The sequence below is a fragment of the Maniola hyperantus genome, chromosome 10 (assembly GCF_902806685.2).
Source record: "Maniola hyperantus chromosome 10, iAphHyp1.2, whole genome shotgun sequence".
Classification (NCBI taxonomy): Eukaryota; Metazoa; Arthropoda; class Insecta; order Lepidoptera; family Nymphalidae; genus Maniola; species Maniola hyperantus.
Window position 1 is genome coordinate 14,105,544 of NC_048545.1, and position 26,697 is coordinate 14,132,240.

The following is a 26,697-nucleotide window of genomic DNA, read 5'->3' on the forward strand; positions in this document are numbered from 1 at the left end:
TCAAAACCTTCAGACTTCTGGCGCTTTTAAAGTAAAATTCAAAAAACATCTTTTAAATATTCAAAAGTTACAGATTTAGTCAAAATTTATTTAATTTATTTATCTTACCAAACTTTACTTTCTCATCCACACCTTGCGAGCTATTTTATTTTATTTTTTCTTTATTATACTTACAAAAAAAAAAAAAAAAAACTATCGTACAATTTTCCTATTCTTACAATTTACAACATCTATTTCAATGTATTATTTCTTATTTCTTCTTTTATGTCCTATATCACTTTAAATTTAAAAACTGTAAACACTTTATTTCATTTTATTTATCCATTTACTCGCCAACTTTATATATTCTATGCCACTGACGTTTAGGTACTATTTAAAAGGCGGTCACTGAAAATCAGCGTTGGGGCATCTGGTACCTCAGATATTTGCTCTAGAGGTTTGTGTCTGAGGGGCCCGACGTCTCAACACAAGCTGAGTGGCCTACCTGTTCGAGGTGTTGCACTGCTGTACAGGACGATATTGCCTACACCATGTACCACCTATATACCTCGAATAAACATTATTCTATTCTATTCTATTCTATTCATAGCACAAAGCCTTAATGCTTATTTTGTTGGCAGGTAGTACCAGGCGTGTACCAGTCGCAACCAGCTCCAGAAGGCTTGTATTGGTCGGAGCTGTACGTCCAAATCCAGCTGTGGCCCGCGCACTACGAGCGAGGCGCGCCGATCCTGCGCTGCGAGGCCAAGGTCGGGGATCTGTACAGAGACAACGCGGCTGTAGCTTTATATTCTGCTAACAGTGATCCTAAAATTGAAAGAGGTGAGTTTAACTTCTGCATATGGCGTACTTGTTAGTATTTTTATTGTATTTCGGTTAACTATGATTACTTTCAAAATCTGTGTCCCGGTTGGTCTGATTTTGTATTTTTGACTTTGGTCCCTATGCGTTCCCCTCTGATCCCCTCGTGAGGTCGCGTTTCGACGTGAGTTCTTTGGTTATTGTGTGTGTATCCCGAGTGTACTTTGTCTTTTGTTTTGACGATGGGATGCTTATCCTTTGGCTTAGTAGCTAAGAGTTAGCATCCATTTCGCGTTGTTTATATAATTTTTTTTTTTATAGGTGCACTTCAAGTTTTCTTACGGATTAGATATTTGCACTTACAGTCAACACGAGGGTAATCGCACCGACTTATATGCGAGAGCTTGTATCTGTTACCCTTTTTTTTTTTTTTTTTTTAACAGCGCGGGTGTGTCTCCTATGGTATGTGGTGTGTTTTGCTATTGTGCGCGGATCGGATACTCACTCTCACATGCGAGCAGCGAGGGTAATCACACCGCCTGTGAGGGTTTGTATCTATAATATTTCGTGTAAATACGATCTTGTCTTTGTGTAAGTTACACGCGGGTCAGATATTCACTCTCACATGCGAGCAGCGAGGGTACGCGGCAGAAAGTAATGTACATCAGCCTTTAGAATGACATTTCAGCTTTGAAGTAGGGAGATTGTCTAAAACCTGCATCAATCATTATTAAAATCTCAATAATTGTTCTGATGGGCTGAATTTGTGCGATTCTTGTTGCAACAATGCATTGTAGCCAATAGAGAGCGAGCGTTAACCAATCAGAGATGATTACGATCGTGACATTGTAGCTGTCATTCTCCCGCAATCGCGCAGCTGAGCGTTGTCTCTGTCACTCATACCTATATGACGTTTTATCGGTCTCAACGACAGTGACAATGCTTTACAAATCCGCTAAAGGTCGATGTACATTACTTTCTGCAGCGTACTGTACTTACTAGCTTATGCCCGCGACTAAACCCCTTTGTTCCCTCTCAGGGGTTGAATTTTCAAAAATTCTTTCTTATCAGATATCTACGTCATAATAACTATCTGCGTGCCAAATTTCAGCTTGATCCGTCCAGTAGTTTGAGCTGTGAGTACTTAGTTGATAGATCAGTCAGTCAGGACAAGCCATTATATTGTATAGATTTAGCTCACAATAGTAGGTATTAACAAATTAATTTATTAGAATATAAATGAATTCTTGTTCTGCGTATTCAAATTCTGAATACCTAGTAAATTTAATCCAAAGATCTAAAGGGCGTTCAGCGCTCAACGAAACAATAGGTTCGCTTCAACTTAAATATCACTATTGTTGTATTTCAACACAGACCCAAAGTACTTAAAGGTATTACTTATAAATGGAAACCAAAATGATGGAAACTTTGAAGAAATGTTGACCTAGTTTCGACCTCGTTTCAAGACCGACTCAAAAAGTGTAATATCTTACTCGTTTTATTTTAAAGGGATATTTCTTTACTGTACACCAAAATAAAGCTGTGATAGCCTAGTGGTTAGGACGTCCGCCTTCTAATCGGAGGTCGGGAGTTCGACCCCGAGCACGCACCTCTAACTTTTAAGGAAAACATCGTGAGGTAACCTGCATGCCTGAGAGTTCTCCATAATGTTCTCAAAGGCATGTGAAGTCTAACAATCCGCACATGGCCAGCGTGGTAGACTATGGCCAAAACCCTTCTCACTCTGAGAGGAGACCTGTGGTCTGTAGTGAGCCGGCGATGATCATGATGATGATTTCTTTACTGTTCACCAAAATAAAGCTGTGATAGCCTAGTGGTTAGGACGTCCACCTTCTAATCGGAGGTCGGGAGTTCGACTCCGGGCACGTAGGTACCTCTAACTTTAGGCTTGCTTTAACGGTGAAGGAAAACATCGTGAAGTAACCTGCATGCCTGAGAGTTCTCCATAATGTTCTCAAAGGCATGTGAAGTCTAACAATCCGCACATGGCCAGCGTGGTAAGACTATGGCCAAAACCCTTCTCACTCTGAGAGGAGACCCGTGCTCTGTAATGAGCCGGTGACGGGTTGATCATGATGATGGCACCGAAATTGAGGAACTGGCGTACAAAAGAGTGCTTGGTTATTGCATGAAATAAAATTTTACAGGAGCACCAAAAATTCAATAAAAGCTATTGAAACTTTACTGAAATTGTACCGTTTTGATAGAAATGACGAACTTTGGGGCTCAAATTCAGCACAGTTTTAGATGGTTTTACGCCATTTTGCTTGGAAATGAGTTCATGTTTGTATTCATTGATCGAAATGATGAAGTTTTTGACTCAATTTTAGTACAGTTTTAGGCCGTATTGCGAAAAAATTGGAAATTAATTTAGATTTTTGTTAAGGCGGTCGGGGATTTGATCCTGGACACACACCTCTAACTTTTCGGGGTTATTTGCATTTCAAGCAATTAAATATTACTTTAACGGTGAAGGAAAACCTTTTGAGGAAACCTACATGCCTCCATAATGCTCTCAAAGATGCGTGAATTCTGTCAAACAATTCTCATTCTGAGAGGAAACCTGTTCTCAGTAGTGAGCCGGCGATGGGTTGATAATGAGGCTGGTACCGCCTAAAATGTTCAAGCAGTTCCCGTTACACTCAAAAAGAAGCTCCATTTTCTCCATAGCAACTTCACTAAGGACTTAACTCATTTATTACCTCCATCAACTAAGTTAGCGTTTGATGGGAAAATCGTATTTACTGTGCGAATAAAAGCACAGTAGCTAAGAGTGATATTCGCTTGGCAGATCTTTCAACAGGAAACCATAGTAATATTATTACTTGTAGCAAAGAGGTCATTGAGGGCCTGTAAATTATTGCTCCCCGCCTCATTTACGAATACAATTTCCTCTGCGTACACAGGGTGCCTTTGTTGGGACACACTCGTAATTTCAGCTTCGACGCATCTCGCAACTAGGGTGACCAAGCCTTGGGATTGGTCGAGACAATATGTCAGGACTTTCATGCAGTTGTCAAAATTTTCTTTTTGAATCTCCCAAAATCATCAAGTCGACTGGTACCTAGTCATCTTCTAAGTAAGCTCGCTACAACCTAGACCCTATCTTTGTTTTCCATCAGGCATGATTAAGTCAAACTTATCACAATTCATATTGGTTATAAATGTGTTTTTTGTTGGTTTGTTCTTCGATCGCGTCCCAAAAGAGCGACGTGATTTTTGCATGAATATAGTTATGACCTAGAGAGTGATATAGGCGGTTTTTATCTTGCAAAATAAAGATTACTGTGAGGATTTTTAATAAATTTCAAAATAAGGCAACTACGACCCTCTTAATAAACACTGAAATGTAGTAAAATTGAGTTTATGTCGCTTTGTGTATTTTAATAGTATACCATGTTTATATTTGTAAACTTCGTATTGTTTCCTCTTTTGGCTTTTGCCCAGTCGCGGGGCAGTACGGGTTAGTTTATATCGGATTCGACCAGTCAGGACTTACGAATGTCAGATTTTTTATATTCATTAATTTAATAACTCAATGATTATTATGTTATCATTAATTTTACTAAAAGACATCATATTTAAATGACACATCTTGATTCAAATCACAAAATATAAAGCCTTTGTTACCATGAGATCATTTCTTACATATTAATGAAAACCATATGAAACGAACACAGTAGCCAAAGTACAATCAGTGAGATAATGCTTTCTCGCAGCATTTGCAATAAATAAATAAAATCATTTATTTCCACCAAATACAAAATCATATTTTTGTTAGTATTGACACGTACCTAAACTAAATTATAAAATTCTTACCAAAACAATACTGTGCACCTGTTTTCCGAACTAGTAGAAACTGTGTCTCGGAAAACAGGGCCTCCAGCTCGGTGAATACAAAGCTAACTACATACTAACTAACATACTAACTAAACTAAAGAGCTAAAGAAAATATTATGCAATGATTTTGGAGACAAAATCGTTGCAAAAGCAGCAAGAACATTCCAAAAGAAAGGGAAACGCCCATTCTTGGGCAAAAATGATCCATCAATGTTATGAAAACTAAAAAAACTTATTCAATGACTGAAATATTGCTCGTTACGGTTTGTGCGTAACACTCCGGCGTAATTAAAAGACACTCGACTAATTCCGTTCGTAATGACAATCTTGTCAATGTAGCTATTGCAATAATTCTTACTGAGAAAACAAATAAACTTATAAAAGTTCCTCCGAGTTTTATTTCCAAAATAGTGCTTGTTTCTTGATCTATGATCTCAGTCCTAATGCCTTTCATTAATTGCATTGATGGATGTACTTTGGCCAAAACCCTTTGACGAATGGCCATTTCCCTTACGTCAGGACTTCTCAATTTTATTGGTAACCCTACTCACAACATTGTTTGAGGAGTTCTGAGGAATTTCGTGGTTCTCAGATCATACATTAACATTACAGTTGTGTGATTGTTTCGCACTAGATATTTATGTGCTTGTGTCAATGTTCAATTTATCACTTTAGCTTTGCTCCTTTAGGCGTGACTTCGGATGCGTCAAATGTAACTAAATCGTCTACTTCTTGAAAGAATCTCCTTTTATATATTTATAAAGCTGTCTGAAAAGACTGATTGACTGACTGGTCTATCAACGCACTACTGAGCACAGGACTCCTCTCAGAATGAGAAGGATTTAGACCGTAGTCCGCCATGCTGGCCAAGACTTTACACGCCTTTGAGAATAATGACGAAAAAAACAATCCTAGTCTGAGTCGTTTTATCTATTACTTTTTTTTGCTTGGTTGTGTATCTGTAGGTACTCGAAACTAATGGTTTATGGTCTTGTGGTTCGACGTAACCACTAGTAACACGTAAGTTCACTCATCTTCGTGAATTGCAAGAATTATAAGCCCCGCAAATTCCTATTGCGCTGGAACCATGTCTCATTAACATCGAAATGACGTCATTTTGACGTCAGCCAAAATAAAAATATACCATGAGCAAAAACGGTACTGGTTGCTCGAAACTTCAGTCTACTGACGTCACTAAAAAAAAAAAAAAAAAAAAAAAGCATTCGAAATTCAATTCCTTCCTCATGAATAATTCATTGCTGCAGGAAATCTATCAAACCCATCTAGTATGCACCACAGTACAACTCCAAAGCAAATCCGGTTGCATTCCGTATTCGACAGCCGATTTTATTCTTTTTTTTCTTTCGCAGTGACGTCATTCGGGTCCGGAGCCAAGCTGCAAGCGTGCCAAATCCTTCTACTATTCGCCATTATCGTGTGGGCTAACAATACATAGGCATAGTCATAAAACTCGCAAAGAGCATATTTCACTACGACATACGAAAGAGCAAGACGTTGGCATAAAGAATCTTAGATACACAGTTTATTAAAAAGTGTCTACAAAAATTAGTGCTTTGGATAAAGTGTACTGACGGACAGTAAAACAATGGATATAAATACCTACCTTGAAGATTCGTAAGAATTTGTTTAAAATAAATTTAGAGTTTTAGTTATTTTGTATTCGTTTTCAAATTGCAATTAGTTAAAAAAAATTAAAACTGAAATTGCAAATTCATTAAAAAAAATTAATCACGAAGTAAATCATGTCGTGCATGCAAAATAATCATGTGCTTTGTACGTAGAGACCACTGCTAATTTCATTGTAGTGACAACATACACGATTTAAACACGAAGTTGTAAAGAAAAGTGAGCCCGCAAACTTTTTTTTCATCTAGTAAGTTTATTTTTGTTACTAAACTAAGAACCTGTGTGTCTTTGGTTTTTATATCAATGGAATAAAACAGAAAGTTTCAAATCAACCAATCACACTGTCCGATTTCAATCGTTAATCTCTTAGAGAAAAATCTGATTGGTTTATTTGAATTCAACTTTCTGTTCCATTTTCAAATGATGCAGTGAGATATTGTGCTGTTTATAAAATAGATATGCCATAGTTGTATACTAATTCTGGTCAGGAGATAAGAGGAATTATAAATAGTTAATTGTACCTAAATGAGCTAATAAATAATTATTATTATACCAAAGAATGTAAAGACTAAGAATATTGTTGATTTAATACAAATTATATGTCAAAATGTGTGTTTCATTTTAAAACTTCCATACAGTTCTTGCTATTCACGAAGGCGAGTGAACTTTACTTGTTATTACTTCGTATACATGGACATTGCGTAAGTGTGCGTGCCTGTTGGGCCAATCAGTCGCGAGCAAGCGTTTGCAAACGCACACATTTACTTTACTTTACTTATACCGATACGACTTAAACACAAACATAAGCCACTCGCCTTAGTGAAATCGAATTTTGAGAGTCTCAATAGCTCAACGGGTAAAGGAGTGGACTGAAAACCGAAAGGTCGACGGTTCAAAACCCCGCCCGTTGCACTATTGTCGTACCTACTCCTAGCACAAGAAAAAGAATTAGTCGTTTAACATGGCTAATATTTTTTGTTAAAAGTGCATCATTTGTCTGTAACCTCTTCACGGACCATACTCTTATACATACTTGGGACAAAGATAGCTTGCATCCCAGTGGACATGGCTTTAATGAAGAGTGCTATACCTCTTCCAAGTTAGCCCGCTTCCATCTTAGACTGCATTATCACTTATCATCAGATGAGAGCGCAGTCAAGAGCTAACTTGTATCAGAATAAATTAAAAAAAGATATAACTATCAATATTAAAGTAATGCAACCTTATGATGCAAAAAAAATCTACCTTATTAATGAAAGTATTTTTATGGAAAGGAAATTGCCATTCATACAAAATTAGTCCACGATAATGACTTACAATATACCTACATCAAATAATCTTCCACGTATATTAATAAAAGCTCGACGTATTAAAGGTGATCATATACCATGAAAAAAGCTGTGATAGCCTAGCGAAAAAAGCTGTGATAGCCTAGCGAAAAAAGCTGTGATAGCCTAGCGAAAAAAGCTGTGATAGCCTAGCGAAAAAAGCTGTGATAGCCTAGCGGTTAGGACGTCCGCCTTCTAATCGGAGGTTGGGGGTTCAATCCCAGGCACACAACTCTAACTTTTCGGAATTATGTGCGTTTTAAGTAATTAAATATCACTTGCTTTAACGGTGAAGGATAACATCGTGGGTAAACCTGCATGCCTGAGAGTTCTTCATAATGTTCTCAAAGGTGTGTGGAGTTTACCAATCCGCACATGGCCAGCGTGGTAGTCTATGGCCAAAACCCTTCTCACTCTGAGAGGAGACCCGTGCTCTGTAGTGAGCCGGTGATGGGTTGATCATGATGATGTGATATAAAAGCTCGCATTCCGGTACAAAGTGACAAGCGCGTTTGAAAATCTTTTGATCATAATATCACTCGTGGAAATTGAATATCTTGATAAGTTAAGGCTATACGATTCTTGCACCTCCTGCTCAGTCTTGGGACGGTATGCGATCATTTTAGCATAACAGTAGATACGTCGTAGTAGGTACGTAATACTTATCTATACTCGAGTCAAGTAATGTTGATTAGATATCAAAGCTGGCATTCCGGTACAATGTGACAAGCGCGTTTGAAAATCTTTTGATCATATCACTCGTGGAAATTGAATATCTTGATAAGTTAAGGCTATACGATTCTTGCACCTCCTGCTCAGTCTTGGGATGGTATGCGATCATTTTAGCATAACAGTAGATACGTCGTAGTAGGTACGTAATACTTATCTATACTCGAGTCAAGTAATATTGATTAGATATAAAAGCTGGCATTCCGGTACAAAGTGACAAGCGCGTTGAAGATCTTTTGATCCTGTCACTCGTGGAAATTGAATATCTTGATAAGTTAAGGCTATACGATTCTTGTACTTCCTACTCAGTCTTGCGACGGTATTTTTTTTTTTTTTTTTTTTTTTTTTTTTATTCATTATAGGCGCACGCTTGACCACGATCACACCTGATGGAAAGTGATGATATGGCCTAAGATGGGACGCGTTTGCCTAGAAGGTGCCTATTCACTCTTGTTTTAAAGATACCCGGATTATAATTGACAGGAAACACTGATCTAGGAAGAGTATTCCAGACCCTAGCCATGCGTATAAGGAATGATGACGCAAAGCGTTTCGTGCGCGAAGATGGAATGTTGACGACATAGGGGTGAAAACTCGCCCGGTGTCTTGCGGTACGGTGGTAGAAAGGTGAGGGAGGGACAAGATCGAACAGCTCCTGCGCACACTCTCCGAAATATATCCTGTAAAACACCGATAGGCCGGCAACTTTTCGGCGGTGATCAAGACTTTGAAGCTTCCCCAAAAGTGGTGAATCTTCGCCTATAAGTCTCCTGGCTCGACTATCAACGGCGTCTAAAGCGGCTAGTTGGTATTTAGCAGAGCCATCGAAGAGATGACTGCAGTACTCCATGCACGACCGGACCTGGGCCTGATATAAGGTTACCAGTTGGTGCGACGTGAAGTACTGCTTGACTTTGTTGAGAATACCAAGTTTTTTGGCAGCAGTCTTGGCTTTAGCTTCGATAGCCCTTCCAAAGTTGATATTGGCTGAAATGTCGAGACCTAAGAGATCAATATGATCGGTGATAGGAACGGAGACACCTCGGAAAGTGGGAGTCAAGGTGAAAGGACTCCGTTTAGCTGTAAGCAGGCACGCCTGAGTTTTTGTCGCGTTAAACTCTACCATGCGATCATTTTAGCATAACAGTAGATACGTCGTAGTAGGTACGTAATACTTATCTATACTCGAGTCAAGTAATATTGATTAGATATCAAAGCTGGCATTCCGGTACAAAGTGACAAGCGCGTTGAAGATCTTTTGATCCTGTCATTCGCGGAAATTGAATATCTTGATAGGCACTCATCATATTATTAGATTTATTTACTTTGTAGAATTTTTTAATATGTAAATGTGTCTGCCTTTTTGAAGAGTTCTGACTGTTAACAATCTCTTTCTCCGCTTCGTATTCCTTATTGCTTAGGGTCGTATCGCCTTCATTAACTAACTTTAACTTGTCTAAAAAATGTCTCTTACATTTTATTATTATTATCAGGTGATACTGATTACTTCCAGCACCTTGAAACCCCAACGTCTATAGGTGCTGGAATGGCGACCTCGCACCGGAAAACGCAGCGTTGGAAGACCTCCCACTAGACGGATGGACGACATCAGACGAGTCGCAGGGAGCCGCTGGATTCAGGTGGCGCAAGACCGTGGCGTGTGGAAGTCCCTATAAGAGACCTATGTGCAGCAGTGGACGACTATCAGTTGATGATGATGATGATGAATGATTACTAGCGGGAATGATGGCTTTACGTACTCTTCAGTTGTATTTCAGGAATAAAACCTGTGAATTTATACATGAATAAATTTTTATATTTCATGTAACAGCCTATGCAACCGGTTAAGATAGCAGATTTTACTGAGAAGAGCCGGCAAGAAACTCAATAGTTGCACTTGTTTATAAAAACAAAATGTTACAATATAAAATATACGATACATAAGCAACGTAACTATTAGAGTGCCTTCAAGCGGCCATTTACAACGCAGCGCGGCCGTAGCGCTGCTTTTGTGTTTTGCTCTTTGCGGCAAATTTGAAGGTGCCCTTACACCTCGTGGGCTGCTGAATCCAAAGCCGACCGTTTATATTCTACCTTGTCACTAAGAAATTCATCAATGGTACAAGTTGTTTAACACAGTGTTTAAAAAGCTATGGCAAATCTGAAAACTCTTTGTGAAATAAATTTTATGAAAATAAATGTTAATCTGTAAACGAAATATTTAGGTACTATTTACTTGCAGTTTTAATTTAAAACCGTAGAATATTATCTGCGTACGACCGGAATGCGATTAAAAAGTTCATCGTTCGACGTTCCGACCGAATTTATTGCGTTCAGCGCAAACAACTCGCTTCACGAATAATATAAACTTTGCACTCACGCAGCGCGTCGTTTCATGCCAATTTTGACTTGAATTATTGTAGTTGTTAAAGCATCGAGTTTCCAAAAGCACATTAAAGCATTGTGCAGTGTCATTGATGTGGCATGGGTATGCAGTGATTGTATACTTTTGAATTTGACTACGACGAAAGAATCACAAAAAAATTCAGCATATAAACGCGAACGTTTAGATTTGTCTGATTTGCTAAAACGTGTCGGTTTAAAATAATTATCATCATTACTTAGTCTCCAAAATGAGAGGTATAGTCCACCACTCTGACCAAGTGCGGATTTGTCAATCCGCACTTGGTCAGACACCATTGAGCTTCTTATGAAGAACTCTCGGGCAATACTACCTAGGACTCCTAGGACGTAACGTATTCACCATCACTATTTATTTAATTAATAATAATAACAAATCTATAAATTGTTGTTATTTGTCAAACAATTCCTACCATACAATTTTTGACTACATTGCTAATTAACTATCGACACTGATAGATCATTATTAAGTTCAATATTAGTTTAAGTCTATCACTTTTGTACCAACATAACCATTTTCGTGCAAAATAGTATAAAACTGTGTGGTACGAATACTTTTTTAAACCTACAAAGGCATACTTTTGAGTTATCTAGTACCTAGGTACTGCAGTAGTGAAAAACTAAAAACATTTCAGCGCCGTTCTTTTTTTTGTGGGATCTTTTTACCGGGTTTTCAAACTAGTCCTACGTTGTGCTTTTTGAAAACCTTTCGCAAATTCATGTTTCTAGCCGTTTCGATGGTGGATGTAAAAAACAACGGAATATTCATTTTGTATGAGGAAACGTGTGGTTGGAAACTTTGTGAGGCATTTTTGATTATACTCAGCCACTAATTGGACTTAGGACATAGGTAATTTATTTTACTTTACTTACCCAACGAATTAGCCAGCTGTTGTGGCAGTGGGCAGGCCACGTCTGCCGCAGAACCGATGGCCGATGGGGCAGACGTGTTCTGGAGTGGAGACCGCATATCCGCAAACGCAGTGTGGAACGACCTCCAACCCGCTGGACTGACGACTTTAAGAAGGTAGCGGGCAGTGGATGAGTGGATGAGGAAGGCGGAGGATCATGTGTGGTGGCGTACTCTTGGGAAGGCCTATGTCCAGCAGTGGACGCAAACGGGCTGATTGATTGATTGATAGGACTTAGGACGTTTTTTCGGCGATTACTTTTGGAACTCTGAATTCTTGGTAATCATCATGATCATGATCGCCGGCTCACTACTTTCTCAGTAGTGTCCTCATATAATGCGAAGAATTTGGCCATTGTCTACCACACTCGCCAAATGCGGATTGGCGGACTTTACACACCTTTGACAGAGTTAACTAGAGTGAGGGAACTTTCAGTTTATATGATGAAGATGATGATATGTTAAATATTAGGATATGGTGACGTAAAATAAAAGCAAAATAGTGCTACTCTGGGGGCTACCTGGCATGCGTCAAATGTCGCCAGCATTTGACGCATGCCAGTGACGTGGAAGATTCGACATTTTGTTAGAAACTGTCGTGAGCTGTGCCTTTGAGACCATTATCAACGGGTTGTACGTAGGTCCTATAGGTTTTCTTGACAGACACGACGGGCGGACAGACGGACAGACGGACATACGGACAGGCGGACAGACAACGAAGTGATTTTGGGGTACGGAACCTTAAAAAGCGCTAGATAGGCATTTGTATTAAAATGCACAAAACGCGTGACGTTGTGATTCTGAACATTCAGTTATGTTCTGAACATTTCGGCTAAATGACCATTTGTGGACTAAAATGGATCGTAAAATGGCTTTTATGGGTTGACAGGTTGGGTGCTACTCCGTCCATTAATCGGCCGTTTACGGATGAGAAATTAAATTAATCGCACAGCATTTTGGCAACAAATCTGTAATAACTGGGTGCTGTTGGAAATATGTCGATTATATCTGAATTTGAAGTATTTATTTACACTGTATTACGCTGGCTATACACGATCAAGTTTACTGTCAAGTTTGCAGCGGACTTGAAGCGGCGCGGCGTCCAGTGATGTTATATCGGTGGATAACTGTTAGCCATACATCGTGGAGAGTGGTGCGGACTGGCGGAGGAGGACCTCCACCACGTCTTGTGGGAGTGCGCATTATATGAGGACCTCCGGTACGCCCTGCTGGACGGGATCGTTCGTGAGGAAGAGGGTCCGGTTTACTACCAGGACCTCGTTGCCTCGGCGGGAAACTTCGGAGTTCGCGCACGAGAGGCGGAACAGCTTGGACCGTTATCGTGGACCAATGGGTGTTTGAGGAAGGATCCGGACCGCGGGGCACGCCGGAATCTGCGTTTTTGCGCACGTCTGCTCCAAAAAGGCGAGAAAGACTAAAGGGACAAGGAAAGTATAGAAAGAATTTGTAGGGAGTCAAGAAGGCACCCCGGAAAAGAGCCACCGAGCGAGAGTGGTGGTGGGTAGCCATACATCGTCAAGTGTGCATGATATCATGGACACAGATAGCCATACACCGTCAAGTTTATTGGATGCCGCCCGCCGCTTCAAGTCCGCTGCAAACTTGACCGGTAAACTTAATCGTGAATGACCAGCGTTAGGTGATAGCCTAGTGGTTTTTTTTTTTTCAGATACAAATTAGCCCTTGACTGCAATGTCACCTGGTGATAAGTGATGAAGCAGTTTAAGATGGAAGTGGGCTAACCTGGAAGGCGTAGTGCAGTTTTTATCAAACCCACACCCCTTTGTTTTCAACACGGCATCATATTATATCGGAACGCTAAATCGCTTGGCGGCACGGTTTTGCCCGTAGGGTGGTAACTAGCCACGGGCGAAGATTCCAAACCCCTGCCAGGAATCGAACCTAGGACTAATAGGAAAAAACCAAGAACCTGCTAAGACGAAAAAGGTCATTAAAGAGCGAATCCGAAGGCAAAACCCTAACATTGTAAGTTCTAACCAAGTTTGGCTCTCCGAAGTTTCCAGAACCGGGCAAGAAAACAGCAAGAAAAACATGGCGTCGCGGAACGCTTGACGTGTTTCCAATACGAAACTCCGGCTCGGCTCTAAATAGTCGCGTCCGAGAAAAACACTACCAAGTTTTTAATTTAACTTTAAAGCCCGATCGCGGAATCTCGCTTGCAAATATTTATTTTATTTGCAAAGGTAATGTCCTTTATCCAAATACATTTTTAGGGTTCCATACCTCAAAAGGAAAAACGGAACCCTATAATGGATCACTTTGTTGTCTGTCTGTCTGTCGGTCTGTCAAGAAACCTATAGGGTACTTTCCGTTGACCTAGAATCAGGCAGGTAGGTAGGTCTTATAGCAGACATAAGGGGAAAAATCTGAAAACCGTGAATTTGTGGTTACATCACACAAAAAAAATTGTGGTCATGAATTAATAATTAGTATTTTCAATTTTCGAAGTAAGATAACTATATCAAGTGGGGTATCAATGATAGGTCTTCACCTGTGCATTCTAAAACAGATTTTTATTTATTTTATGCATCATAGTTTTTAAATTATCGTGCAAAATGTCGAAAAAATACGACTGTAGTACGGAACCCTCGTTGCACGAGCCTGACTCACACTTGGCTGGTTTTTTAAGGTAATAGGGAAATAGATTCAAAACTAAACCTTGATATACCACTGTTGTATAAAAGCAGAGCTTTGATAGCCTAGTGGTTAGGACGTCCGCCTTCTAATCGGAGATCGGGGGTTCGATCTCGGGCATGCACCTCTAACTTTTCGGATAGTTATGTGTGTTTTAAGTAATTAAATATCACTTGCTTTCACGGTGAAGGAAAACATCGTTAGGAAACCTGCATGCCTGAGAGTTCTCCATAATATCCAATCCATCAGTCTGTTTGCGTCCACTGCTGGACATAGGCCTTTCCAAGAGCGCGCCACCAAACACGGTCCTCCGCCTCCCTCATCCATCCGCTCCCCACCACCTTCTTCAGGTCATCGGTCCAGCTCCATAATATACCTACTGATAATAGGTATGGAAATCACACTTTCAAGATTCTGAAGAGAACAAACCTAATAAATAGTGATATTATGTGAAATCGCGTGTGTATACTTCCGTGCCAAGATCTCGTTTGTCTGAAGGAAGTAATTAGGAAACACTCATTGCATTCACTTGCCCGAATGAAGCTCGGTGCAGATGGATCCGGGCACGGAATACAGAGATTTGATCCGGTCCGGCGCTTCTGATGCTGGAACAGGAACATAAGCTGCTTAAGTAGTAGACGATAAGCTACTTTGTGAGAGAGATTACACTTTCGTTTGAGGTTAGGATGATGTAAATAGAAGGACTATTTACTTACATCATATTATGCGATTTAGGCAATGGGCAAACAGGTAGTTCGAGGCCCGTGGTAGTAGTAAGCTTGCGATTAGTTCATCATATTTTGATAATATAAATTAACGAATAAAACCCTTAATTAAGTCGAACTGAGAACCTATCAGTTAAGGACAAAGACATTCAAGCCGCTGACCGTAAAATCAAGCCAAGCGGAATTCATATTTCATTTTATACCCAAAAAACTTGTACAAGTATTCTATTATGTTATAAGGAAACACAAAACCGTTCTATAGAGCGTACGTAATTCGAATTAATGAGATACTAGAGAAGTAAGAAACAAAAATAAAACTACTCGTAAAAAAATATGAGATGTATTTTTTATGAGTAGTTTTAGGTCACGGTCGCAAATCATTTTCCTTTTATACGTACGCTCCTCATTTCACTATAAGGGTGCGTTTCCGCTAAAGCGGAGCGGAGTGTAGCTGAGCGGAATCCTGCGTTTTCGACCAATCAGATTATTGAGAGATATGTACATACATACATGATAAAGTTCACGGGTTAAGTATTGAGCGATGATGCGATACCTGCAAACTGTGCCACGAGTCTACCACGAGTCTGCCACGAGTCTACAGAGACTCCGTTGCACATTATCTGCTACTGCCCTGTTCTGATGCACAAACGTAGCATCCACCTAGTTTCAAAAATACCTACAGTGCAACAGGCTCTTATGGCGCGTGGCAAAAATCGGAACATTCAGTTAAAATTAGATAAATTACTCGAATTTTAACATTGACATTTTCAATATATTCCGTAAAATTGAGGAGATTTTATTTGCTGGCAGCCTTTTTTCTACAACTACGCCCCCCTGTCAATGTCATTCAAGTGCCAAAAGAGCCTTGTCGTACTGTACTGTCGTAGAAATTGCATTTGTTCGTATAAAATGTAGCCTAGGTATTAATAAAATGAATCGTTTGACACCTCAATTATCGAAGTCGCCTGAGTAGTTTACACGCTACCGTGGAACACACAAATACAAACATACATATTATACATAGACTGCTAAAGTCCATAAGTCATAACTTTTCCTTTTGGCTTTACCGTAGTCGGGTAAAAAGATTTATAATGAAAAATTGCTAATGCGCGTGGCCGCCATTTTAGTGAAGTCAGCACTAGACTGAAGTTTAGAGCTGATGGTATAATTTTATTTCAGCTGATGTCAAAATGTCGTCGTCGTAAAAGTGTTATTTTAACATCTAAAGTGCAACGAGCGAACCTGCGAGCCAACATATTACATCGGACTGCAATATTTAGCTCTCCTTTCTCTCTCCATGTCAAAGTCGTCCTTCAAATCCTCAGTTACAATATGACCCAAACCTGATCGGCTCAACAGCACCATGTCGTCTTATACCTACCAACACGAACAAAAAGATGTTTACTTTAGAAAGTATCCACATATTATACCTAAGCGTGGAACTTCCCGAAATCGCGAACGACGGTTGCGTAACAACAGCACTTTTTCTCCCTTAAACCGAAATTAATCGGAGTTCAAAACAAAACTTGCCAAAGTTTCACCACAGAATAAATATAAACAATATTCCGTTAAAGTTTTCGCATTAAAATCGCTTTATTATTCACGGAAGGCTGCTCTGACCGTTTACGGCATTAAGAATGCAAACCGCGTGGTGTGCGCGTGTTTCAATTATATGTTACGTCGGAATTTAAACGTAAAACGCAAACAGAGATAAGGGATTGGGTTGATACGAAGTGCGGCGACATTGTCACGGCAGAACAGCCCCCCCGATTGTGTAAAAAAACGTTCATCGTTATCATAATCGTCAACAAATTATCGCGTTGATTCGCTGTTTACATTTTTTCAAAGCCAATCAAAGGGCAGAATTTGTTGAAGATTACGATAACGATGAAACGTTACACTCACACAATTGGGGGGCTGGAGTTTATTTTAAAATTTGTTGTCCTGCCCAATAAAGATTACCGCTCAATAAATTTAGTTAAAAAAATAACAAATGGCGTGTTAAGTTATACTGTAAAATTATCATAATAAAAATAATACCCAGCTGAGTTTGATGTGGGCTTTTTTCTTTTCAGGCCAGGGCGCGTTTGTAACCCTCGCAGTTTTAAGTTTACGTAATTAAGTAAATAAAACCATGACACCATTATCCTAAAAATTCAACAATAATAATTAAAAATCAAAAAATTTACATTGGTACCTATTAATAAATACTTTAACTTTGAATAAGAATTGCCAAAATAAATTTATAATTAATATCTATTTAAGTAATCTGTAAAAAATTGTAATCCTATTTGGCCTTATTTTCAGTCTGTTATTATGTAAAATTATATTGTATATATCGCTGTTGATTGCAAATAACGAATAAAATAAAATAAAAAATAAAATAAAAAACATAAATTATACGAGACGGAATTTCTTCCGCATCGAGACGAATGCGGTAGAATCTAGGAGTCCACAGCATTAATATCCCAAAAAATCCTACTATTTGTGAATAATGGAAAGGGATAATGACTCAAAGAAATGCTGAAAGCATTCCAAATAACCGCGTTAGATAATATTTTCCGTTTCGCGTTGTGTTTATCTAAGGCTTTAAACGCAAACAGAGATAACGTAAAAAACAACAGCCTCCGCAGTACTGTAACGTTTGTATTTTGACCTACGAGTATATGCAGTGCCGAAAAAAGGCCTTTTCAGATATAAAAGAAAGAATTTTCCCGTTAAAAACCTCCGTAGCGGAGGTAAATTAGACCTAAATGGTTTCATATGAAACCTTCGCACTGTTAGAGCCTAAAGTTATGTTATGAAAAAGAAGAAATCCATACTACTATTATAAATGCGAAAGTGTGTCTGTCTGTCTGTCTGTCTGCTGGCTTTTCACGGCCCAACCGTTCAACCGATTGTGATGAAATTTGGTACAGAGTTAGCTTATATCCCGGAGAAGGATAGGCTACTTTTTATCCCGGAAAATTAAAGAGTTGCCACGGGATTTTTCAAAAACCAAAATCCACGCGGACGAAGTCGTGGGTATCATTAAGTAAAAAATAAAATACGATGCAAAAGTGTGTTTTCGACAGGTCGAGATGGCAATGGGAGTATGAGGCGGGGGACCTCCCGCACACCCGCACAGCGCCCGCGCTCGCCCGCTCCAGGTTAGCGCGGGGGCTGTGCGGGCGAACGCGGGGGTATCTTAAATCCACGCGGACGAAGTCGCGGGCATCATCTAGTTTAAGATAATAGTGATGTATGTGTTTCAGTTGTGTCATGTGAATGAGTCAATGAACCATTTCCTGCTTCTCTATTTTATATTGAGTTCGCACAAGCAGAGTAAAAAGGTAAATTAAGCAGAATAAAATTAGTAAATGATTGTGTACTAAAATAAAATAAGTACCTAGAGATAGATAAGATTGGAATAATAGTGCTTTAAAAAGGGTTTTAGGATATGATTTACGTAAATATATATTTTATTGAGTGGACTACACAAATTTCAGACTCCTATTTCTCTCTCTTAGGGGCTGAATTTTTAGAAATCTTTTCTTAGCGGATGCCTACATCGTAATAGCTATTTGCATACCACATGTCAGCCTGATCTGTCTGGTAATTTGAGCTGTTGATAGATCAGTCAGTCAGTCAGATTCACTCTGTATAGATCTTTTTATTACGAAACATCTAATATAAACATATCGCAATAATAACATTCCATCCAGTTCTGAGTAATGAATGGAATCTTCTCGAAGCATTCCCGTAGGAATCGCGTGTGATTCATTATAAAACGCAAAAACATCATGCGGTAATACCAGCATGCCTGTACCTATACTTAAATGTTCCACTAGATGTGGCGTGGGACTCAGTGGCGTGCACAGTGTTCGAAGCCAGGGTAGGCATTAGTTAGGTAGGAACCTGTTTACATGCAGGTCATAATGAAAAATATGCATTGAGCTATTACAACTGGGGTAAGCAGTGCATTTATGCCTCTATGACCTGCACGCCACTGGTGGGACTTCATAGTTACATCCTATAGAATAGAATAGAATAGAATAGAATTTATTTATTCAAGTAGACTTATTACAAGTTCTTTTGCATCGTTAACTAGTTTAATTTACCACTGGTTCGGAATGCCGTTCCTACCGAGAAGAACCAGCAAGAAACTCGGCGGTTGCCGAAGAACATCGGTGTCCCTACTCCTGTCAATTGTAATCGGCTTTAGACACAGTCCTTTTCTACAAAGTACTTCTAATTACAGACCTGCTGCGCGATTGCGGTAGAATGACAGCTACAATATCACGATCGCAATCACTTATTGGTTGACGCTCGCTCCTTATTGGCTACAATGTATTGTTGCAACAAGAATACCATAAATTCAGCCAATCTCAACAATTGCAATTGTAATGATGATTGACGCAGGTTTTACGAAATCGACCTGCTGGAGAGTGTCTTTTTATCCAGGAAAATCAAACAGTTCCCACGGGATTTAATAACCTAAATCCACGCGATCTAGTAGTTACTAAAGCTAAATATACCTACTGAAATATGATGCCGTGAATAATAATTTAGCTATCGCGTAAGTTTAATTTCTACAAACGGACTGCGTCTAAAGCGGATTACCTACGATTGACAGCAGTGCGGACACCGATGTTTGTTGGAACATGTTGTTACCAAAGAAACATCTAAGCGCCACATCCAGGGGAACATATTTTATATCGCTGGGTAATACCTAACGATGGGAATGTGTGTTACCACTGTTGGAGGCTTTAGATTAAATATACGCACACAAAGTTTGGGCATTCATTATTTTAATGTCTAAAATAAGTTAAATGTAAGTCAAAGCTTTTTAAAGTAAATAAAGGGCGAAAGTTTGCATGAAATTTTTCAAGTTAATAATCCGTGAAAAAATTAGTTTTGGGCTTTTGATTAAAAATAAAGAAATACTTACGTGTCTCAGGATTTTTGAGAATTCCACTTCCTCACAGGCCGGGGCGGGACACTAGTAAAAAAACCGGCCAAGTGCGAGTCAGGCTCGCGCAACGAGGGTTCCGTACTGCAGTCGTATTTTTTAGACATTTTGCACGATAATTCAAAAACTATGATGCATAAAAATAAATAAAAATCTGTTTTAGAATGTAGAAGTGAAGACCTTTCATATGATACCCCACTTGATATAGTTATCTCACTTCGAAAGTTGAAAATACTAATTAAATTTTGTTTGTGCAATGTAACCACAAATTCACAGTTTCGCCGTAAAAATATTATTTTGCTCCCTTATGATATTTTACAATCTACTATTTTACAACTTTCAAAAATAACATCCTAGACATTGAGAACTATCTGTGCTGGAAAGTTATCTAGGCGCTAAATCATAAGCAAGAATAAAAAATGAACTGATAAAAAGTTGCCAGTAAAGTTAAATTATGTTTTAAAACCAACTAAGACAGTGGAAACTGAAAACGCCCCCAAGGCTTATTAACACTTTGCAGAATCTTTCAGGAACTCGCCCACTTTGAAAATATCGTCTAACTTGAGCGTGGCGCGATTCTATTTGTGCTCACCGTTGTACTTTTACTTGTTTTTACTTTGTGTTCTATCCGTACTTCCATATTTCCATACTAATTTTGTAAATGCGAAAGTGTGTCTGTCTGTCTGTTATCAAATCTGTTCAGGCTTATGGTGGGACTAGCTTCTGCCCGCGGCTTCGCCCGCGTAGCCTGCAGACACCTAGGCTCAAGAAAAAACATACTTTCCAAATTTCAAGTTAATAATATCAATATTTAAAACTGTCCCATACAAACTTTCATCCCCTATTTTACCACCCTTATGGGCGAATTTTCCAAAAATCCTGGAACACGTATTTCGTCATTTAAATAACTTGAAAAAATGACGGACCTTCATACAAACTTCCATCCCCCATTTAACCCACTTAGGGGTGGAATTTCGAAAAATCCTTTCTTAGTGGATACCTATGCTTTAAAAAGAATAGCCCTCCAAATTTCATGTCTTTAGGACCAGCGGTTTAGGCTGTGCGTTGATATATAATATGTCAGTCAGTCAGTCGGTCAGGACTTTGAATTTTATATTATATATAGATAAAGAAACTAACTCGTATACCTAAATCCTGAAATCATAACAATCTTTTTTGGGTAGCCATGAAATAATATTGTCTTAGGTGACCCTGATATAGACAAAAACGTAATATTTTGAATAACCTAGACTTGTACATAATATAATAAGATAAGTGTAATGGATATTCGATATTAGCTTTGTCCCAATACAACGTGAGTAGGCCAATAAACGTCACGTGTCAAGTGTAAGGAGACAAGGCAATGCTCGGGTAGGTCCGTAATTGTCAAGATCATGTCGAGTAAGGGGATCAGCGTGCGTGTTACTCTGACAGCTTACAGGCTGGATATCTTGAATAGAAGCCACTGTGTGACACAAATAGATAAAGTAATAAAATAAACAAAAATAACAGGTAAGAGTGTGCACTCCAAATAAATAAAAAGCATGTCAAAAGTACGGTTCACCTTTAAATTAAGGACTAAAATCGTACTTTTGACATGACAGTTGACACATAGAGTTAAAATGGCGAGTGAGATCTGAAAATGTACGCATTATATCGTCTGCGACCTATTTCTCATTGTTGAGGACCCTTTTCCATTTCCAGTGGATTTAGGTTTTTTTAAGATCTTTCTCTTTGCATTGTCTTCCGCATTACTCTTACTTACAACTCTCTTACTTAAAACTTGATAAACACCTCTCTTTCTATCGCTTTAACTCTTATCTCATAACTCATAGTATGTTTCTATTTAAATTTATTAAAATAAATATAAATATAAACTGAAATAAAAATATCTTTATTATATGAAAGGAAAAGCTGACTGGCTGACTGACTGATCTATCAACGCAAAGCTCGGATCGGGCTAAAATTTGGTGTGCAGATAGCTATTATGACGTAGACATCCGCTGTTAAAGGATTTTGGAAATCCAACCCCTAAAAGAGTAAAAAATAGGGGTTTGAAATTTGTCTAGTACACGCGGATGAAGTCGCGGGCGTAAGCTAGTATTGCATAAGACAAGAGTGCCATGAAGAGGCGTGCCGCCGCGGTACGTATATTGCTTGGGGTCACGTGACCAAGTGAACCAAGCCTAGTTGTACGTAATAACCATTAATGATGATGGATGATGGCAAGAGACCTGATGGATTGACGCTGGTTCCCTGGGAGCGGGGACGGGCGCTAATGTGGGACGCAACTTGCGTTGACACATTGGCCCCGTGTCATATCAGGAAGACAGCATCAAGACCGGGAGCCGCAGCAGAAACAGCTGAAAACGGCAAGCGGCGCAAGTATGCCTCTCTTATAGAGAGTTACATTTTGTGCCGTTTGCCGTGGAGACCCTGGGGTCATGGAGTCTTAGTGCTAAAATTTTTTTAAGAGACATTTCACCGCGATTAATACCCTCATCTGGTGACAGAAAAGCTGGCTCATTTTTTGCGCAACGGATCAGCCTGGCTGTCCAGCGCGGAAATGCAGCCAGTATTCTTGGCACCATTCCACGCGGTCATGATTTAAATAGTAATTAGATAAGTCACATAGATATAAACTGTAAATATTTCAAATATGTTTGTAAATAAACAATAAATTATGTATGTGTTTGCCAAAGAAATGGACAAGTGCCAGTAGCAATAATGTTTAAATGGGGGAAGTGCATTAACAAGTCTGGCATATTGTTAGCGCCTAAATTAATTAAATAGCAGTCTCCTTCTGCGCCATTGCTATTAAATTTATGAAGGCGATTCTAACCAGAACATGCATTTCGGAGAATTTATAAATTTTAATGGCGGCTATTATTTTATTTTGTGCACTTTACTTTCGACGTCTCGTAGACTGTAATAGTGAGGTTAAGTAATAATTGTGAGTGTAAAAAACCGGTCAAGTGGGAGTCGGATTCGTACACGAAGGGTTCCGTACCATCGTACAAAAAATATCAATTTTTTAGGATGTAAGCACAAGTTCACGGTTTTCAGTTTTTTTTCCTTTACTTGTGATATAAGACCTACCTTCCTGCCAAATTTCATGATGCTAGGACCTAGGTCAACACGAAGTACTTAGGTACTACCCGACAAGTTTCTTGACAGGCAGACAGACAGACAACAAGAACATCCTATAAGGGTCTTTTTTCTTTGTTGTTCAATTTGTGAGGTTTTATTTAGAGTATTACTGCTAAAACCTAGAATCATTTTAAAAAAGCAACATTATAAAATCTAAAGCGTATTTTTCTCAAAACCTTGTTATCTGGAAAGGAGTGTAAACATAAATAGTGTTTCCACCACGATAAAGTCGAGAGGCAGATCTATTGAAAGACTTCAAATACAGAAGTTGCAGAGATTTGAATGGAATCAGTATTTCTATTAACGCTAGAAAAAGGCATGTCAAGGAAAATAAATTTTATACCTTTTTACTGTTTAAATATTCAATTCAATGTATATTTTTTTTTGCAAAATACTGTTTAAATATGTACTTACACTTATTGAAAGTCAAAAACCTAGGCGAGTTAGGTATTTAACGTCAATTTAAAACTACAGTTATGAGGGTGCTAAACGCGCCCTGGTTTGAGAAGGAGCGCACAACAAACTACAAAATAGTAATCTTTTACATTATAAGTTTCTAGTAAGTATTCTAGAAGTTTTCATTTTGTAAAAACTTAAATTGAATCTATATACCTAAAAAAAGGAAAAACTGACTGACTGACTGCCGTATCAACCAAGCTCAAACCACTGGACGGGTTGAGCTGAAAGTTGCGAGCATAAGCTAGTAACAATATAATTATTTGTGTGACATATCAATCTATGTATGCTACCTACTATCACAGCCCGTGTTAGACTGAATTCTATTAAGTTTAAGCTTATTAATGTTTTTTTTAGAATACTAGCCATGCTAATTATGACAAGCGTAAAGCTTGTGCTAGGAAAGTAGGCGCGGGGTACCAGCCAGGTAACCTCTCCGTGTGCCCGAGTGTTGCGAGTCCCTTCCGGGGGAAGAGCATCAGCGCTTGGGCCGGTGTACCCTGGTAACATGGTTAACAGTTTCTCTTCATGGGAGATTGTTAGCCATGGCTAATTGACCTGGCAGGAAGGGGGTGTTTTCCGCGCGTCCCTCTGAGTGAGCAGAGGGCGCAGTAGACGCACCCATGGGGCATAGCCCCAGGAGCGGAGGGTGTGGCTGTGGTCACCCATCCAAACACTGGCTGCCCCACCGGTCTCTCGCCTATGTTGAGGATAGGAAACGTGGAGAGGGAATGGCCTCCCCGCGAGCCCTAGCCCTCGTGAGGATCCGTGGATGATGGACACGGGGTGGTCCGTCGCTCACAGTGTGGTCCTCGGGTTGGTTGGCGTGCTGTGGTTCCGGCATGCCTCTAACGGTGTTTGGGGACACGTAGTACCCCAGTGGTGGGTCTGCTTCGGCGGACATCCGCTGGCGGAGTAACGAGGCGTTGTTGGTCCCTTGTGCGCCGTCGTTAGCGGTGGGATGGAACTTCGTGAGGTTTTTAGTCGGTAGGAGTCTGACATATCCACTTTGCACTGTGGCCGGTGGTAGGTGATGATGGATTTTCCTCACGAAAAACAAAAAAAAAGGAGAGTAAGGCGCTCCATAACCGCTGAGGCTATTAATTCAATGCAGTTTTCATCATAATTTAGAACTTTTTCACGAGGAAAGTTTATATTTTCATCATCATAGACATCTTCTTCACTTCTAGCCTAAAGACCGCTTTCATACTTCATATAAATACAAGAAAATGTTAAAAGCTTCTATAGTATAAAAGTAAACTAAAAAGCGCTTTGAAATCTAATAAAAACCTCATCAAGATTTCAGTTTCATCTCAAAGACATAAGAGTTTAGTTACCGCAATAGAACGCCTGCGGTCTTTAGTTATTCCACGTGTGATCTTTAAAGAATAAAGCCGCTTTTATCTAAAGTCTTAAGAACGAATACTATTTTAGATTTAGAAAGCGACAGGTTGAGATGGCGATTGGGTTGCGGACTGGGGGTTACCGCCGTGCAATAGGGGCCCAGAACAGTAACCACAAATCCATTACAACTTTTTTTAATTTTTTTTTATAGAGCAGCGCTTAGCTGCAATCAGACCTGTTGGCAAGTGATGACGCAGCCTAGATGGAGCTGATGATGGATTTGAAGGTAGATAACTATATGGGGTGCCAGCCAGGTAACCTCCCAGAGTTTGGTCCAAATATTCAGCGGACATGGCGGGTTTTCGGAGTACCTACACAGGTTTAAGTGTAAAGACGGTCCTGGCTGTGTCTGTGACGAAACGGTCGATGAGTCAATATTGCACTTGCTCATCGACTGTCCACAGCACAGCCGAATCCGAGAGGACCTCCACCAACAAATTAGGGTGGAACTGTGTAGGGGCTCCGTCCCCGCCATTCTAGAGTGCGACGCAAGTCGGAGCTTATTCCTGCTATTTTGCTCTAAAATAGCAGGAATAGCTGTAAAGATAGGAACAGAACAGGGTGACAATGGACCCAATGTTGTCCAGTATTATAGAATACCATGATTAACAAGGGTCCAAATTAAACTGTTCTGTTCCTCTCAAACAGTCGCAAAAATTATAATAAAATATTAAAATGAGTATATTAAAATTGGAGGGGAAAACTGATGCTGGAAGTTTAAAGCTGATATTTAAAAAGAGAATTGTAAATTAAAAGCCAATGAAGCAAAATAGTTAAAGTTTTATTCGAACTCAATATTTGGCCAAGACGCGACTTTGTGGCAAGGGGAGGTCGGGGAACTAACCACCGAAAGGTTTAATTAGGAATGGAAGCTAATTCTCAAGTTTTGTAAAATATGAATTCAAAGTTTTCGAAACCTTCGAAAGTTACAGAACATAATTTGAAATTTTGATTGAAAGTTCCGATTGGGAATTCATTGTATTGACGTTTATTGTGTATCATGACTTCGTGATGACTTCACAATATAAATGTGTCATGACTTCGCATAAAATAGTAATGCTACTGAGTCATGATCGATAAGATTAAGCCAATAGTCTTTTATGGTAGCTATTCTTTGTACTTATTAATTTTGTCTAGGCAAATGATATCAGTAGGTACCCTTATTATAAATGCGAAAGTGTGTTTGTTTGTTGGTTTGTCCTTCAGTCACGTCGCAATAGTGCAACGGATTGACGTGATTTTTTGCATGGGTATAGATAAGACCTGGAGAGTAACATAGGCTACTTTTTATCTCGAAAAATCAAAGAGTTCCGACGGAATTTTTAAAAATCTAATTCCACGCGAATGAAGTCGCGGGCATAAGCTAGTATAAGCAATAATAAATCAAACTGTTTGAGTCCACTGCTAGACATGCTTCTTAATTATTTATTTGTGTTTTTGTGTTTTCTTTGGTTATTTATTAGTAAGTTGTTAGTATACTCAATTGTGTTGGCTTATCTTTTAGTGAAGTGGGTAGGTTTAAATTAGTATGTAGTACAGTTTTTATTATAAGAATAGATATAGGTGTATGAATAGCGTTAAGGAAATATAGTAGTAAGTTATGTACTTAGTATTAAGAGCGCCACCTCGCCAACAAAC

At 39.2% G+C, this 26,697-nt stretch overlaps 1 protein-coding gene and 1 long non-coding RNA gene across 3 annotated transcripts in view; one reads left to right on the forward strand and one right to left on the reverse strand.

Moving 5' to 3' along the window:
• Positions 1 to 6,407, forward strand: part of LOC117985942 (uncharacterized) — a 97,629-nt gene extending 91,222 nt beyond the window's left edge. Inside the window, exons 7-8 of the mRNA XM_034972737.2 lie at positions 621 to 822; positions 6,033 to 6,407. Coding sequence (XP_034828628.1) covers positions 621 to 822; positions 6,033 to 6,118 — 288 coding nt within the window. The 3' untranslated portion in view covers positions 6,119 to 6,407. The remainder of the gene's footprint in view (positions 1 to 620; positions 823 to 6,032) is intronic.
• The window catches only part of LOC138402940 (uncharacterized), a 354,014-nt gene extending 327,741 nt beyond the window's left edge, over positions 1 to 26,273 (reverse strand). For both annotated transcript variants that reach the window (XR_011237248.1, XR_011237247.1), the window contains exon 1: positions 26,218 to 26,273. This is a non-coding gene — a long non-coding RNA (uncharacterized lncRNA). The remainder of the gene's footprint in view (positions 1 to 26,217) is intronic.
• Positions 26,274 to 26,697: the final 424 nt, after the last annotated feature.